The sequence below is a fragment of the Phyllopteryx taeniolatus genome, chromosome 11 (assembly GCF_024500385.1).
Source record: "Phyllopteryx taeniolatus isolate TA_2022b chromosome 11, UOR_Ptae_1.2, whole genome shotgun sequence".
Classification (NCBI taxonomy): domain Eukaryota; kingdom Metazoa; phylum Chordata; class Actinopteri; order Syngnathiformes; family Syngnathidae; genus Phyllopteryx; species Phyllopteryx taeniolatus.
Genome location: NC_084512.1, coordinates 15,279,710 through 15,295,468, shown reverse-complemented (window position 1 = coordinate 15,295,468; position 15,759 = coordinate 15,279,710). Strand labels below are relative to the sequence as shown.

The following is a 15,759-nucleotide window of genomic DNA, read 5'->3' as shown; positions in this document are numbered from 1 at the left end:
GATCTGAACACCACTACTGTGAAGCAACAGTGCCAGAATAAAGAATTGCACAGAACCATGTGTGCATAGAACTTAAATGATATCCAGCTGCATCTCTATCGAAAGCTGTTCATAACATAATGCAAAAAAAAACAAACAAATATAATTGTTGAAGAAAGCTACCATTCATAAGATAGCTTCAACTGAAGTGGGAGTGCCTGAATGTAGTTTAAATAAAAAATAAAAACACTTATTTAAACTACTAAGATTGATTTGTTGCAAAGAGCTGCTCTCAAAGATGAAACAAATGAGTTTAGATGTGACGAAAATGGTCAACAGCACCATCTAGTGTGAAATGCAGTACACACACGTCTTTGCTGTCCCTCGGTGTAATAAGAATCTCTCATCATGTGATTTCCATTTTGGGGAGGTCAGAGGTCACCTACTTTAGGTTTGAAGTGGTTTCGGGCCTTTTGTAAGGATTCTGGGTGATGACTCACAATGCCAGGCACCCACAGACGTAATAAAAGGCAGAATGTCAAAGATGCCCAAAAAGTGACCTCCCTCAAAACTGGGAACTGATGCCATTTTCTGTTGCTTAAAGGATCTCCATTTTTGGTGTTGAAGGTCTTAGATCCATTTGGAAGCATTTGGGGCCGTGGCAGCATCTCCCGACAATTCGATTTTGAGCAAACTGAAAAGATGGTTTGAAGAAAAATCCCACAGTATGTTTTTTGAAATAAAGACAACACAGCCTGAAAAAAAAGTGTTTAATTTGAATACGTTTAAACACAAGGTACCACATAATAGAAAAAATACAAAAGTAAATCATGGCAATGCTAAAAATCCACAGCTATGACTCGGAAATATAAATAAGAAAAATATTTGCTACAGTAATAAAGGGCCCGATGAGTATCAAAAACATAATTCCAGCCTTTATTACCATTAATACTATTCATTGTGTAACAACGTGGCGATTGTATTGAAAGTTCATTCAGAATTAATACTTTATAAACTAAATAATGCCACCAAATAATTAGCTACAGGCAGGCAATTAAACATTTTATTTTTTTCACTCAATATACAGTATGTACTGTACATACATGGCTGTTGATAGTGTATTTTGACTTTGAGCATTTTTATCATTGCTTCTCAAATGCTTTAAAACATGGACCTCAGGAAATGTATTGTACTCTTTTGCTTCCCTCAACCATCCAGTCCCAAAATACGAGTGAAAACGAGTTATCTGTTCTAATAAATAGACAAAGTGAGGTGGGATGGTCCTCAGAGTTTGACAAACGACTGGTCCACATCGTATGCAGTCAATTTGGAGCCCATCATGCAGCAATCCATCACCAGGGGGCAATATAGGATCATGTACCAGGCATAGAACCCACAGACAGGTTCAAAGCGAAACTAAACTGAATGAAGTGTTGAAAGATATCAGTTGCTCATATTCTATAACGATTCAAACTTCAGGGCAATGGTTTAAGAATACCAAAAATAGACAAATTATAATGGAAATGTGTGATAAAAAATTGCACCCTGCTGACTGTCAGAGAACATATACTGTACAACGGATATAAACAAAAACAACAAATGTCTACACACCCCTGTTAAAATAGCAGGTTATATTTTAATGTAATGAGCTAATTAATTTCGAAACATTCTTTTAAATTATAACCTCTACAATACAACTCAAAAAAATTGCAATTATTATGAGGGAATATTTAAAATACACTGTGTGTCAACTTGTTGCATAAAAGTGCATGTGCACTAATACTTCCACCTTTTGATTTGATTACATCATTCAGTCGCTTTGGATAGGGGTCATCAAGTGTTTCAGCCAAGGGTCATTGTGAGAAGACAACTCTCAAATGGATTTAGTTTTGGAGTCTGGCAGGACCTTTCCAAAATCTACATTTTCTTCCAGTAAAATCCATCCATCCATCCATCCATTTCCTTTACCACTTATCCTCACTAGGGTCGCGGGCTCCTGGAGCCTATCCCAGCTATCTTCGGGCGGGAGGCGGGGTACACCCTGAAACGGTTGCCGGCCAATCGCGGGGCACATAGAAACAAACAACGATTCGCACTCACATTCACACCTACGGTCAATTTAAAGTCTTCAATCGACCTACCACGCATGATTTTGGGATGCGGGAAGAAACCGGAGTGCCCAGAGAAAACCCACCCAGGCACGGGGAGAACATGCAAACTCCACACAGGCGGGGCCGGGATTTGAACCCCGGTCCCCAAAACTGTGAGGCAGATGTGCTAACCAGTCAAACACCGTGCTGGCTTCAAGTAAAATATTTGTTTTTACTATTATTTGGCGTGCTTTCAGTTTTTATCATTCTGAAAGGTTAAATTTCTCTTCAACTTCAAGCAGAACCCTGGAGGCCTTCTCTACTATTTTGAACTGTTCATAATTCCCTCCACAGTGGCAAATATCCCAGTTCCAGCTGAAGAAAAATAGTCCAAAAGCATGATATTGCCACGACCAAGCTTCACTGCTAGGTGTGCTGTTTTTTGTTTTTTTTTGGTGATGTGCAGCATTTGTTTTTGAGCCAAACAACATGGAATTATAGTATGGTCAAAAAGGTCAACCTTGGGTTTGTCAAGCAATAAAACATTTTCCGGTATATTTTTTTAGAGACTCCTTGCACATTTTTGCAAAGTTTTGGTGGGCTTGGATGTTTTTCTTCATGAGAGTAGACTTCTGTCTTTGGAATGATGAATATGGGTGATTTTTGTCACACGTGTGACATGGAGGACAAAGCCTGTACTTGCTGGAAATTCATGATGCTGCAACTGGAGCTGATGTTCCAAAAGTTATCTTCACAGTCTGATGGACTGTTTTTTTGTTGTTGTTGTTTTTTATTTTGGAGGGACATCAAACGCTCTGGTAATGTCATTGTTATGCCATATTTTCTCCAATTGACAATGACTGCCTTCATTGTGTTCCATGGTATATGAAGTGCCTTGACAATTCTTTTGTACCCTTCTCCTGACTGATAGTTTTGAAAACTATTCATCATCTCATTTTTTTTACATCACAAAACTGGCATTTTAACAGTTGTTTGTAGACTTTTTATATCCACTGTAGATATTTAGATAAGGTCCATTAGTTACTGCGTCAGAGGATGACTGTAAGGATGAGATATTCCTGAGAATTGCTGTTTGCTTCACACCAGCTTAGCACTGGTCGACTTTGTCAATAGTTTGGTCCTTTGCTGAAGTAGGACCGCCTCATCGAGCTACCGTAGCATAAGGAAGGGTCACACACCCCCGGCTGGCCAGGTGTGCCAGGATTACCGCGTTTACCCTCTGCTCCATTTAGTCCAGGTGGTCCAGGTTGACCTGAAGTACCCGGTTTGCCATAACCCTGAGGACCTACAGGACCTGTCAAGATAAAAATGACTGTCAAGCTAAAAATGACTGTGTCATCATTCGAGGTTATCGTTGTATTGTTTTATTATTATTGTATTATTGTAAATTGCTTAAACTGGTCAGAGTAAATGGAGGAAGCAAGCTTAATTATCCCCAAATTCTTCAAGCAGGTTTTAACGTGTTGTTGTGGTCTTCTGTTATTGCTTTTTGCCCTTTCTTTTCTTCTAATATATAGCTCAGTAGTAGGTGTTGTTGTCTTTGGTCATTTTGTTACCTCTATTTGTCAAATAAAAGACAATAGGAGCAGTCTTCTAGAACAGTGATTCCAAACCACTGTTCCACAGCACATTAGTGCACTGTGAGACATCATGAAGTATGCTGTGGGAAATGATCTGTTTTCACTTAATTGGAATGAAAATGATTGTTCAAGAACTGTGCGTCTTTCTTCAATTCTTACAAATAAGGTTCAGCCGCCTTTTCAAGTAAACAGGCCCAGATTTCATACTTAGCTAATCTGTGACTAAATTGAGGGGAAAACACATAATTATTTCAGTATGGCATATACTTTTTGTGACATTTTTGTTTAGTGGTGTGCTATGATATTCCTATAATGCAAAATATGTGCCTTTGCTTGATAAAGGTTGGGCAACAGTAGACTCACACAATAAAGCTGCATGACTAAGCAGGCAAATAAAACAGGTTAAAGTAAAAAAAAAAAAAAAAAAAAGTCACTGAAGCGTTTACCTGGAGGCCCAGGTGGTCCTTGGTCCCCATGTATGGTGCGCCCTGGGCTTCCCTTTTCACCCTTAACCCCAAGTTCACCTACAAGCACAATTCCTTGTTAGATTGCTTTATGAAAGACAGCAAGAGAGTACGGTTTTCGCTTTTTACCTTTTATCCCATTAATGCCGGGTAGCCCTGGACGACCGCGGTAGCCTGGCTGCCCCCTGTCACCGGACGATCCAGGAAGTCCCCTGAGGCCCTGGGGCCCTGTCAGCCCTGGGACGCCAGGTGTTCCAGGAAGGCTGTGGCACCTGGCACAGCTGCTTGACTGGTGGCTCAGCAACATTGACGGCAGTTCAGCTATGATAAGTGTCAGAGAGAATATTTCATGAGTATGTTTTGAAACAATTACTCACAAATAAAAAGGTCCCAATACACTCACACTGAAGAATTTCTCTGCAAACTTGTCGAATGTGCATATCTGAAATTTCACCGACCTGTAACAACACATGTCACAAACATGAACATACCTGTACTTCATGAAGTAAGACACTGGAGGTCAATGTGTGAGAAACATACAGATCTTCCTGCCGGGCCAGGTTGTCCGGCAGGACCTGTGCCCCCCTGAGGGCCTCGGGGTCCCGTTGGGCCTGTCTGACCTGGCTGTCCAGGTCGGCCCATTTGACCTTCTTGGCCTCTCTGACCCAGATCTCCTGTTGTCCCTTGCTAGCAAAAACACAAAGTTACACTGTAAAAGCAAATATTAAACCTTAGCAGAAATAACAAAGTACATTTACTAGATTTTAGCCAAAATGTTGAGTTTACTACCAGTGGCTAAAAGTGTTGTGAACATAAAAGTGGCACTAGCTTATAGAAATGGTGTTGTTCAAAGGTCCCCTTCCATCAAAAATTACCCTCATTGTGGCTACTTTAACATTTGCTTAACTTTACTTAAAAAAAAAAAAAAAAAAAAAGTATGGGAACAGATTGTTTTATTTCATTCCGTAATTATAACTCTAGTAAGATAATGAAGGTCCAAGAGTAATCTTAATTGCAGTCCTTCAGTAATGAGGGCGGCATGGCTCATGATAGAGTTCTAGTCTCCCAACCCAAAGATTGCGGGTTCGATCGTGAGCCCCTGTAATGATATCCATAAGTGTTCTTGAGCAACATACAGAAACCCGACTTGCTCCTGATGCTGCATAATTTGTAGGTGAATGAGGAGAAAGTATTAAAGTGCTTTAATTACCTTGTAGACAGAAAAGTGCAAAACCAGTTTGTATACATTTACCATTTAATCTTACTTAAATTATTAGCGTAAACTTACTTTTAGTCATTCGTCTTCATCATTAATTCATCATCGTCATCTTTAAGTTCTTTAGTACTCTAACTGTAATTTGTCATTGAAATCTACTTAAAAATAAAGTAAGGCAATCAGTTTCCTGACTTTTTCTTAAATAAATTTAATTAATTAGAATTTATAGTATAGTGTTAGAAATGAATATCAGCTTGGACCAAGTTTTCCAGCGAGTCCAGGTCCTCATACCTCTCCTTTTAGTCCCCTCAGACCTGGCGATCCCTGTCGATCAAAAGGATAATGGATTAGGCTATTGTAAAGCTCTGCAGCTGTAGGGTTGTAAGGGTTAGCGGTGAATCATGTGACACCTTATCAAAATCAGGCACATTACAGTCTAATTAACCCTCTTAACGTAATACATTTACAGTACTGTGTAGCAGGGGTCCAAATCACTAGGCTGCACAGAGGGCCTGAAAAAAATGTTTTTATTGATCAAAGTCTGAAATAATTTTTTAAAAATCCGTTTCCTCTAGGTGTCCCTCGGTCATAGTGCTCATCTCGGTCACCCGATACAGGAAAAAAGAAGCCCACAAGGGAGCAAAAATTAGTTTAAACAAAAGAAAGAAAGAAAAAGATACAAAATGAGGGCTTCTTTGAGAAGGGGAACAGGCCAAATAATGAGACAGAAAAAGAGCCCACAACTTCCAAGAATAAGAAAGCTTTATTAAAGAGACAATATTGTCAAGTCTAACTTAGCCTTCGGGTTTATTGCTAGTTGACCAGGGGCGCCATCAGGGGGTGGCCTAGGAATTTGTTGGCCACCCCACTCGCCAGGCAGTCACATACAGTAGATCCTAGCATCAGTTCTATTTTAACGGCGGAAAGATTCTTGCTGTGCAACCCCCCCACCCCCGTGTTTCGATCATCAGCTTCCCCCCCAGCGCCCATCGCCGAATCAGAAAATCTCGATCTCGATTGCGACATCACCTACAATGATTTATAAGGCTCTCTCACCCAGTAAAGGATAATGTATGAATTAAAACGTTATGATGTTATGTTTAATAAATTAAAACACACTTCACTAATGAAATGAAAATGCAGATTTAGTGTGAGGGTTATTACAATGCATCATCAGAAAGCTGTGGAAAATTATCCAATTGCACCTAACTGGTGTGAAAATTATAATTTATTACTCCAAAAATATACCTTTGTTCATCTATCTACATGATGCCAGCGACGTCTACTGGCAGGCAGAACAATTAAATGCTCCTCCACAAGATGACAGAAAACTAATTATGTATCCTCCTGCTGCTACTCCATACTACATAGTCTGTTGTACATACAGTATGGAGTATTTCTGTAGCACACGCTGAATAAGTAAATTGAGATGAGATTTTCATTATTTCAGGATGAATACTTTTTGTAATATTTATCTGGTGGTGTGCTGTGGGATTTGCGTCATGTAAAATATGTGCCTTGGCTTAATAAAGGTTAGGAAACACTGCTTTATAGAATTAAATGGGTCAAAATTAACTCACGTGATTTCCTGATTTTCCATCTGCTCCCTTTTCACCTTTCATTCCCTTAAAGAAAAGAAAAACATTCAATAATTTGTACTAAAAACCAAGGGGAATGTTAACACTTAATCAATAAAGCACATCATGAAATTTGAATCACATTCACATTGTACATTTTATCTTTCTAAATGCAGATAGCATACATCCAGTTTAGTTTGTGATTTCTTTCCCTTCATATGAATATTAAAAAAAATTTAAATGCTGCTTACTTCCCCAAAATGTTTTATTTACATTCTGCAGTGTTTAGAATTTTAGACATCTCATCGGGTTTTTACAGTAACTTATCCGTGAGCAATTCAAGCCTCCTCTAGCTTCTCCTGCTACGACCGCACACTGGGCAGTTTTTAGAGTTGGCTCGCTCACCTGAATCAGGTGACGGCCTGTGAGGGCGGAAATTGCCTTTTTTTTTCTCAGACCTTCCCCGAGGTGATTAGTAGAGTAACGAGCACTCTGCACATGATCTCTGCAATGAGGTTCTTACCATGAACATTGTGTGAACTAGAAGCAGATACAGTACAATACTGCTTTTCTGCAACAGTGCCATATTGTTAGTGTTCAGTCTTTCTACACAATAGATTTTTATGATCATTCTTTTTCTTGTGTAATCTTATTGTCTTGTAGGTCTCTCTTTTTATATATGTTTGTCTTGTTATACGAATGTTACAATGAATGCATGGGAATTATGGCCATGTATTGCAGTACATTTCATAAATTTTCTATCCCATGAGTTAAAAGATACAATATTTAATATCCAAATATTATATGTTCAATGTTCACATTAGACATATTTATATTCCTAACAGGTCATAAAGCTTAATGCAATGATGCTAAATTGCCCACAGAACTTTAGTGTATGGTATGTGGTAAATAATTGTAGAATTTGCAGGTATTGTCTAACAATGTAGGATACTGTTGGATACGTCTCATTTGTATTATAAACAGCAATTGTTTTATTCATTGGTTAGTGGATGTGCTTTCCTGTTGACGTGCTGTTTCTGATGCCAAACCAAAGTTTTATTACCAGTAATCCAAAACGCAAACCCAATAAATTAAGAAAATTGTGACTGAAAGATGATGAGGTGCTCGCAGACAAAGAATTATTGTATTATGGAGTTCAACACTGCAGTATGATTTTTGGAAATTTGTTTGCAGTCTTACCATATCTCCCTTTTCACCTGCATGGCCCCTCTCTCCCTAATAGAACAGACAACAGTACATTTTATAGTGAACGAACAGAAAAAATACTGTATCTGTTTGTGGATTGTGCGATATGTACCTAACAGTATTAGTAGGATAATAATAATACGCATTGCACATTGTGTATATTTGTTATACTAGTCAAGTATTTATAGTGCCACGGAAATACCTTGCTTCCCTTTAGGCCGGGCACCGCTGGGTGTCCTGGCTGACCTGCTAGTCCCGAATGACCTGGTCTGCCCTTTACAACCATAGCACAGGAAATTAGGAAAGACAACACGTTTAGATTCATTGTTGTCAGATCCAAAATATATAACAATGCAAGGGTTCATATCTCATTATTTTATCAAAATATACTGTAAATGACAGCGTAGCATACCATAGAACCTGGTATCCCTTGTTTACCTGGACTTCCATTTTCACCCTTACTGCCCTGTGGAAATAGTTCCAGATAGCAAAACCACATTATTCATTAAAATGGTGCATTATGCATTTTTATTATTAAAATGTTTCCCCTTGTTTATGTATAAATTTTTGTTGGGTCTAGTATATTAGTGGAAGTTTACCATTTTTGTATACAGTGTCCGAGTGCATTTACCTACTCAATTGCACATGGGGGAACACACCTATTGAGGGGATGTCTAATTGAGCGGCGGGATTTATTTGTCCACACATTTTGGGAAGAATATTAGAATATGTCATCTGTATAATACAATTCCTATGAAGAGAAACTGGAGTTTAAAACAAAATGGAAAGAAATAAAGTCATGGAGATATGAGAGAAATGAGAAATGACAAGAACTGAGGCATATTGGGCTCAATGAATAAGTACGTAGCTTTCCATAATGTGGGCAAATATGGACGCACACAACATGGTTAGAGTCTAAAACTCTGTTAATGATGCTCCACATAAGTCTCTGTATAACACCAGATCATCTTTAATACTGCACAAGAACCCATTTATAAATGGAGCAAATCACCACACTATAAGAGGACGTATGCTGCTTTGGTGCTGCTGTTTTGGTTAGCAACTCAATTAGAACTGAAATTCAAATGGCTCAGCAGTCAACTATTTAATTTCCATGTGAGACTGACATCCATGAACTGAGGTAATCCTGTTTTTTTTTCTAACAGGAAAAAGACAGATGGCCATTTTGGTAGAAGCTAGAATCTGGTGCTGCATATTGTTATTGTATTATGAATACCTTTGGGCCGATTATTCCATTTAAACCAGGTGAACCAGTTGGACCAATCTCCCCCTGTAGTAATAAAAACATACATGTGGAAAACGGTTCAGAATGAACACTCATTATAATTCAATTAACTGTCAAACATTAACTTACAGGTGATCCATCTAATCCTTGCGGGCCCCTTGATCCGGGAAGACCAGGCTCTCCCTTAAAGAAATGTAAACAGTACTGTATTATTCAAATACGTACTATGTGACTAATTGAATGTAATGAAGTGAAAGAAAGGCAAGAACTCACTTTTTGCCCATTGAGACCTGCTATCCCAGGTAAACCGGGCATACCCTAATACATGGGAAAATAATCAGATTGGATTGATGTTGTTAGAAATGTTGAATATAATATTCATAATAATAATAATGACTGAATATCATAGAAGTAAATAATTTCCATACTAGCGTAACAGAAAAGTATTGAATTATTCATAGTTTCAGCCACTGATCAATACCTACAGTAATCTTAGGGGTTATTATATATGAATATAAATAGGCCTCCTTTCAACTATTATTTATGCAAAAAACACAACACAGTCTGACAAAATGATGGAAAAATTGTGTCACCTAAATAACCTTCAATTTAAGCTAATTATGTGACTGCACATATGTATGCTCGCTACTGTATACTGTATGTTACATAGCAAGAACAAGGAATCATGGCCATGGAGCAAAACTCGTTGAAATAATAAATGTACCAAATGTGCTGATACTAGCAAGGATGGAATTAGACCCTATTTACAGTGCACTTGGGGAGAACAATGACAGCCGTTTAAATGTAATTAAAAAAACAAAAACACAGCGAACATTTTTGTGGTGTGCAGCCCTTCCACTAAATCCTGGGGGGAAGATTTCTGTTTGTTGTTTTCTACTGAGATAAAGTCTTCCAGATGCTTAGTGGAAGCCCCCAGAGGAGAATCCAGTATAATATAACTTGCCATATTGTACAATTCATGTACAAGTCCCTCATTAGATTGGTCAAGTTGGTAGAGAAGACTCACAATACATGTGACACTGTACATGTGACATGTGAATAATTTGTTGTGGACTTGATTAAGCAAATTGAGGATGTCGTGTACTAAATCTGTCCCTGTGGATAGCCTCTTTGTTCATGGGAGTGTGGGGATGGCCTGTAGCCTTGTGGAGCATCTGAGTCATGTTTTATAGACCCATCATAGACTCTGGACAAGACTTCTAATCATGAGCAGTGGGATTGTGGCCCAGTTGAAACACTTTCCTCTGAAAACAGATTTGGCAGAGCAGCACAGCTTTCCCTCGATTAGTCATTTCATGGCTTTCGATTGGAGCCAGAGACTTCTTACATAACAGGGTTATCCTGGGATACTTTACAGGGGAAATACCCCTATATTTCTACAATGTCAGGGGTACTCTCCAAACTTTTCCTTTTGCCCAATGGTGCCAAATGACCATCAAAAGAAATCCATGCAGTTTGTGTCGTCCATCAAATAATTTACTACCAAATTGTCAAATCTATAAGGGACGCTTTACACGATGATCTCAAACCTCTTTCTGGGAGTTACGCTCCCCTCCAAAAGTATAGGAACAATGAGGCAAATTCCTTTATTTTTGCTGTAGAATGAAAACACAGAGATGATTAGGAGACACGAGATCATCTTAATTTCCAGGTATGATATTTTGATCCACAATTTATAAGATAGATACTTTTTTCGGAAACAAAAACATTAGATTAGCCAGGTAGTTTTTTATTGGCCAGCCCGGTCCTGTTACATGGGTTATTCAAAAAACAGTGATGAATGTCTATGCTCTGTTTCGATTGATTTGGGGTTTGTCGAGTTAGCAGTGGTAAAACCAGCTTAGACAAGATGTCAAATCAGAGTCATTGTACAAACACTGGCCATATCCAATATAACCATTTGGGATGTCAAGAAGAGAAATAAATGACTTTTTTTTTCTCTTTCTTTCTGGGTGTGGGGTCACTCACTTACTGTGACAAATAACTCATGAATATGCAAATCGTTTGTGTATCCCCTCACTTATACTCTCGTCCTGTAGACTTTGAGAATTCACATAATTAATGCCACCACACTTCAGTTGTACAGTCGGGTTCACGACCCTGGTTCTGCATGCTTCTTTTCCTGTCCTTGTCCTGTCCTATCTTGTCCTCTCCTTCCCTCACAGGGTGTAGCACTACAGCCCCACGCAACACTCATATTTAATGTTTAATTGTTATAGATAATGTAATGATTTACTTCTCTCATCCTGTTTACAATTAGTGCTTTGTCTTTTGTCTTTGTTTCTCTGTCCCTTCTAGAAACTTTGTTCTTTTCGACTGATCAAGTCTTATTCTCAATAAACCTCAATTATAATGCCACAGCGGAAGCTTTAAAACTCCACTGTGACACAGTAAAACTGTTCCGGCATAAAAGGGATACAAATTTTCCATTCTGCTTGACCTAACAGCCGAACAGGACCAAAAATAATGAAATAAATAAAATGTAAAAATGCAGAGTTGAAAGGAGTTTTGTCAGGTGCTACGGCATGACTCCTTCTTGGGACTGGTGAAGAAGTCAGCATTTAGATCATTCAGAAGCTCCAAAATTGCATTGCTGAATAACCGATACTGTACCTCAACTGTTTACGCCATAGTCCATGAGTGAATATGGGTTGCCAGAATTAAGATAACTTATAGTGGAATTGGTTTGACATGAAGTGAAAAGGGTCTATATCTGAAACTAATCGATACAATTCCTAATTTTATAATGAAACATTATAAATTAAATATATAAATGACAAAATGCATCCTGCAAAAATAATAATAATAATAATAATAATAATAATAATAATAATGAAAAACACTGCAGTTGCAGTTATGACTCACTGTATGGCCTGGGCTTCCATCAGCACCAGGGATGCCACTGGCCCCACCTTCGCCCTTCAATGTAAAAAAAAATAAAAATAAAAATACTGAAAAGCAGCTGATAAACCATGGCTAGGGAAGACACAAAAATCACACAATAGTCTCAAAGTTACTAGATTTTACTTTATACATTAATACATACATTTAAATTTTCCATGCAGTATTTAGTTTACGAAGCACATTTACTGCAAACTGAGGAAACATTATTGCCAGATCTCTATGATTACATTCCAATGGATGCCAAACCTCAACAACATAACTTTTGGAAATACCAGAGTCTTCTAGAAACTTCCACCCTTTGCCAAGCTGCTTTAATCATTCTCAATTTTTGCACTGTAATAAACAAATGAGACCTTTTGACCAGGTGACCCAGGAACTCCATCCTTTCCATCTCTTCCAGTTTCACCCTGTAAAGACAGCATCAGGCTATAAGACACCAGTAAATGGAATAATTGTATTCTATTCATTTTCATACATACAGGTGCTCCTTGATAACCTGGTGGCCCGGGAGGTCCGATACTTCCTTTTTCTCCCTGTGAATTACATCCTGTGTGATTAACTACACATATTAATGATGATCACAGACTTGGTGTCAACACCCTCACCGTTTGTCCGGCTTCACCAGCCATCCCTGGTCGTCCGGGTGATCCAACTGGTCCCTGACAGCAGTAAATATTTATCGAGATTATGACAAGCAATAATTACAAGATTTCTTATCTTGACTGCGCTCATTTCTCAGTTGATTTCATTTTCAGTGCAGTGACAGCTTTAATGAAGGGAGACCATTACAGCTAACTGCACTGCCAATACTGTTTTGTTATATGGCTATTCTTCCTTCTTTGTAAGGTTAGAAATACATTATTGATTCAGATATTAATATTTAAATTGGAGACTAAAGACTACTTTAGGTTGTCTGGTGCATGTAATTCATGGAGTGTTGGATTTAACTCAGTACAGCTGTTTTTTTTAATCCTGATGGCGCAATAATGGCGACTTTTTTTCAGGTTACTGGATGAATATGGAGCCTTTTTGATCGTCATGGGTCCAGCCCTGACAAACTTGACATTTGATTGCACTACCATTTTAATATGTTGCGTTTGGATTTATTGTATATTCAGCAGTTTTAGAGCCACGTTCTTTAGATGTACGTAGACTTTCGCCAGGAAAACAAACTTTCCACCCTTGGGTGGCCATTCAAAATAGGAACAATTTGCAAAGGCAGATGTTCTTGCATGCTGTGGCTGTGGTGCGCTATATATCATGAAAAAGCCCTTGAAAAGCCCTGTCAACTGTCAGCTCGACATTATGGTATTTTAAAAGATACATTTTTATTGCCCTTCCAAAGCCAGTACAATATAAGAGCAAGACCATATAACAAGAGGAGGGACAGCTAGCAGAAATCATTATATCTCAGGCAAGCACCTCATCACCTCATTGAACCACTCCTGTCATAAAAACACAATGTATCCCATTGGGCATCTTTGGATTTAGTAAAGTGTATAAAATTTTATTGTTGTTGCTGTTACCGTATGGATAAATTACAATTGTTTAAACATTTCAAGCATACTGTTTAAAACGCAACGTGAAATGAGCTATTGATCTGTGTTCTGCATACAGATCTCTGTGGCACAGTCGAACAAAACACTGCAGTTCTATTGTATCAAAATAAGTGGACTCTTACAATCACAAAATTATAGTGTTTGAAACGCTCGGCTCCATTCTATGAAAAAAAATGTGTTATGTCTGGTTGCCAAGGATCATAATGAGTATCTAAGCGTTAGGTGCTAAAATATCAAAATATGAATGGACAATAATAGCCACATATGTTATTCTGCCTTTACGGTGAGCAATATTGACATGGGGTACAGCCGTTCAGTTTTGTAGCTTCTTTCAATCAAATGAAAAAAGGAAGGGGTGGTAATCCACCCGAGATGCCACTGACTCTGGACTGCTGGACTGAATACATATTTTTCAATGTCTTGATATTTTTAACTTGTTATACAGCCATTTGAGTCGTCCTTGCTGGTGACTCTTAAAGTGTGAGTGGATGTCAAAGAGATTAGCCTGTCAGTTAGACCACTCTGCGGCGGTAGGATGTGTTTTGTTAAGAAAGTGCTGGTTTCCGTAAGAAATATATCTCAAGCTGTCAAATGATTGTCTTTGCTTCCTTTGTCTGTTTGTTTTCCAGTCAAGTCTTTATCAGATCAGAACCTCAAATGTATCTAAGCTATGGAAATAATACACATCTCGAAAAACAGCGATGGCTTTTTCGTGGACATGGCAGGAATGAAATACAGTTAGATTTGAATGCCAATTCACACAAAAAAAAGTTAGCTATAGACACTTTGCATGTGGTGCAGATCCAGGATCATGCTCCCCGCACATGAAAGAAGTCCAACAACTCCCACATGAGGATACACTTTGGCAACAGAGGGAAGGAAAATCTCCCATCCACACAACAAACCTTGAACAGAAGTCTAAGTCAGCAAAAAGAACCCAATCTTAAGTGTGTCTTGTTCTCAAGGGATCTTCTTTTATATTGAAAACACATGGAAACAAGAGAGATTGATGCAACAGTGTCACACGGTGAATGTGTCTTGCAGAGATTTCGTCTTAATTCACAAGTTTATCTTCAGAGTAACATCCACTTGACTTAACTTGATGTTTGTATTGCTGTGGACGCAAACAACTTGTGAGAAGCGCAAAGTCATGTTAATGTTTGCTCCTTGTATTTTGGTTAAAATTACAAACGTAGTTCCTCTCCCGGAGCTAAACAGGCAGCCTTATTTGCAACAGCTGTAACCTCCATTGATGTATTTGTCATTTGGTTTCTTTTAAGACATTAACTCCCATTGCAAAGCTGTTGTGGACACAACAGTTAGGCAGGATTTACACTACATGGTTAACGTGATCCAATTCTGATTGTTTTCTCCTTAGAGGCCGATGTGTCATGGCAATATAAAGACAAAAAAAAACACAAAAAAAGCCACTTCATCCAGCTCTTCCGGGAGGATCCCGAGGCATTCCCAGGCCAGCCGGGAGACATAGTCTCTCCAGCGTGTCCTGGGTCGTCCCCGGGGTCTACTCCCAATGGGACGTGCCCGGTAGACCTCACCAGGGAGGCATCCTAATCAGATGCCCCAGCCACCTCATCCGGCTCCTCTCGTACGGAGGAGCAGCGGCTCTACTCTGAGATCCTCCCAGATGACTGAGATTCTCACCCTATCTCTAAGGGAGAGCCCTGACACCCTGCGGAGGAAACTCATTTCGGCCACTTGTATCCGGGATCTTGTTCTTTGGGTCATGACCCACATCTCGTGACCATTGGTGAGGGTTGGAACATAGATCGCCCGATAAATTGAGAGCTTCCCCTTTCGGCTTAGCTCCTTCTTTACCACAAAGGACCGATATAAAGTCCGCATCACTGCAGACGCTGCACCGATCCGCCTGTCGAT

General features: G+C 38.9%; 1 protein-coding gene across 7 annotated transcripts in view; it reads right to left on the bottom strand.

Moving 5' to 3' along the window:
- Positions 1-735: 735 nt before the first annotated feature.
- Positions 736-15,759, bottom strand: part of col21a1 (collagen, type XXI, alpha 1) — a 37,580-nt gene continuing 22,556 nt past the window's right edge. For 2 of the 7 annotated variants that reach the window (XM_061790528.1, XM_061790529.1), the window contains 17 exons: positions 12,910-12,963; positions 12,784-12,837; positions 12,658-12,711; positions 12,266-12,319; positions 9,653-9,697; positions 9,509-9,562; positions 9,371-9,424; positions 8,546-8,599; positions 8,336-8,407; positions 8,128-8,163; positions 6,931-6,975; positions 5,642-5,674; positions 4,675-4,821; positions 4,538-4,592; positions 4,264-4,455; positions 4,117-4,194; positions 736-3,384 (listed from right to left, as the gene is read on the bottom strand). In XM_061790528.1, coding sequence (XP_061646512.1) covers positions 3,197-3,384; positions 4,117-4,194; positions 4,264-4,455; positions 4,538-4,592; positions 4,675-4,821; positions 5,642-5,674; positions 6,931-6,975; positions 8,128-8,163; positions 8,336-8,407; positions 8,546-8,599; positions 9,371-9,424; positions 9,509-9,562; positions 9,653-9,697; positions 12,266-12,319; positions 12,658-12,711; positions 12,784-12,837; positions 12,910-12,963 — 1,269 coding nt within the window. In that variant the 3' untranslated portion in view covers positions 736-3,196. Of the gene's footprint in view, positions 3,385-4,116; positions 4,195-4,263; positions 4,456-4,537; positions 4,593-4,625; positions 4,822-5,641; positions 5,675-6,930; positions 6,976-8,127; positions 8,164-8,335; positions 8,408-8,545; positions 8,600-9,370; positions 9,425-9,508; positions 9,563-9,652; positions 9,698-12,265; positions 12,320-12,657; positions 12,712-12,783; positions 12,838-12,909; positions 12,964-15,759 lie in introns of those variants that run through there. The other 5 variants (XM_061790530.1, XM_061790533.1, XM_061790531.1 and 2 more) reach the window with 5 other exon arrangements.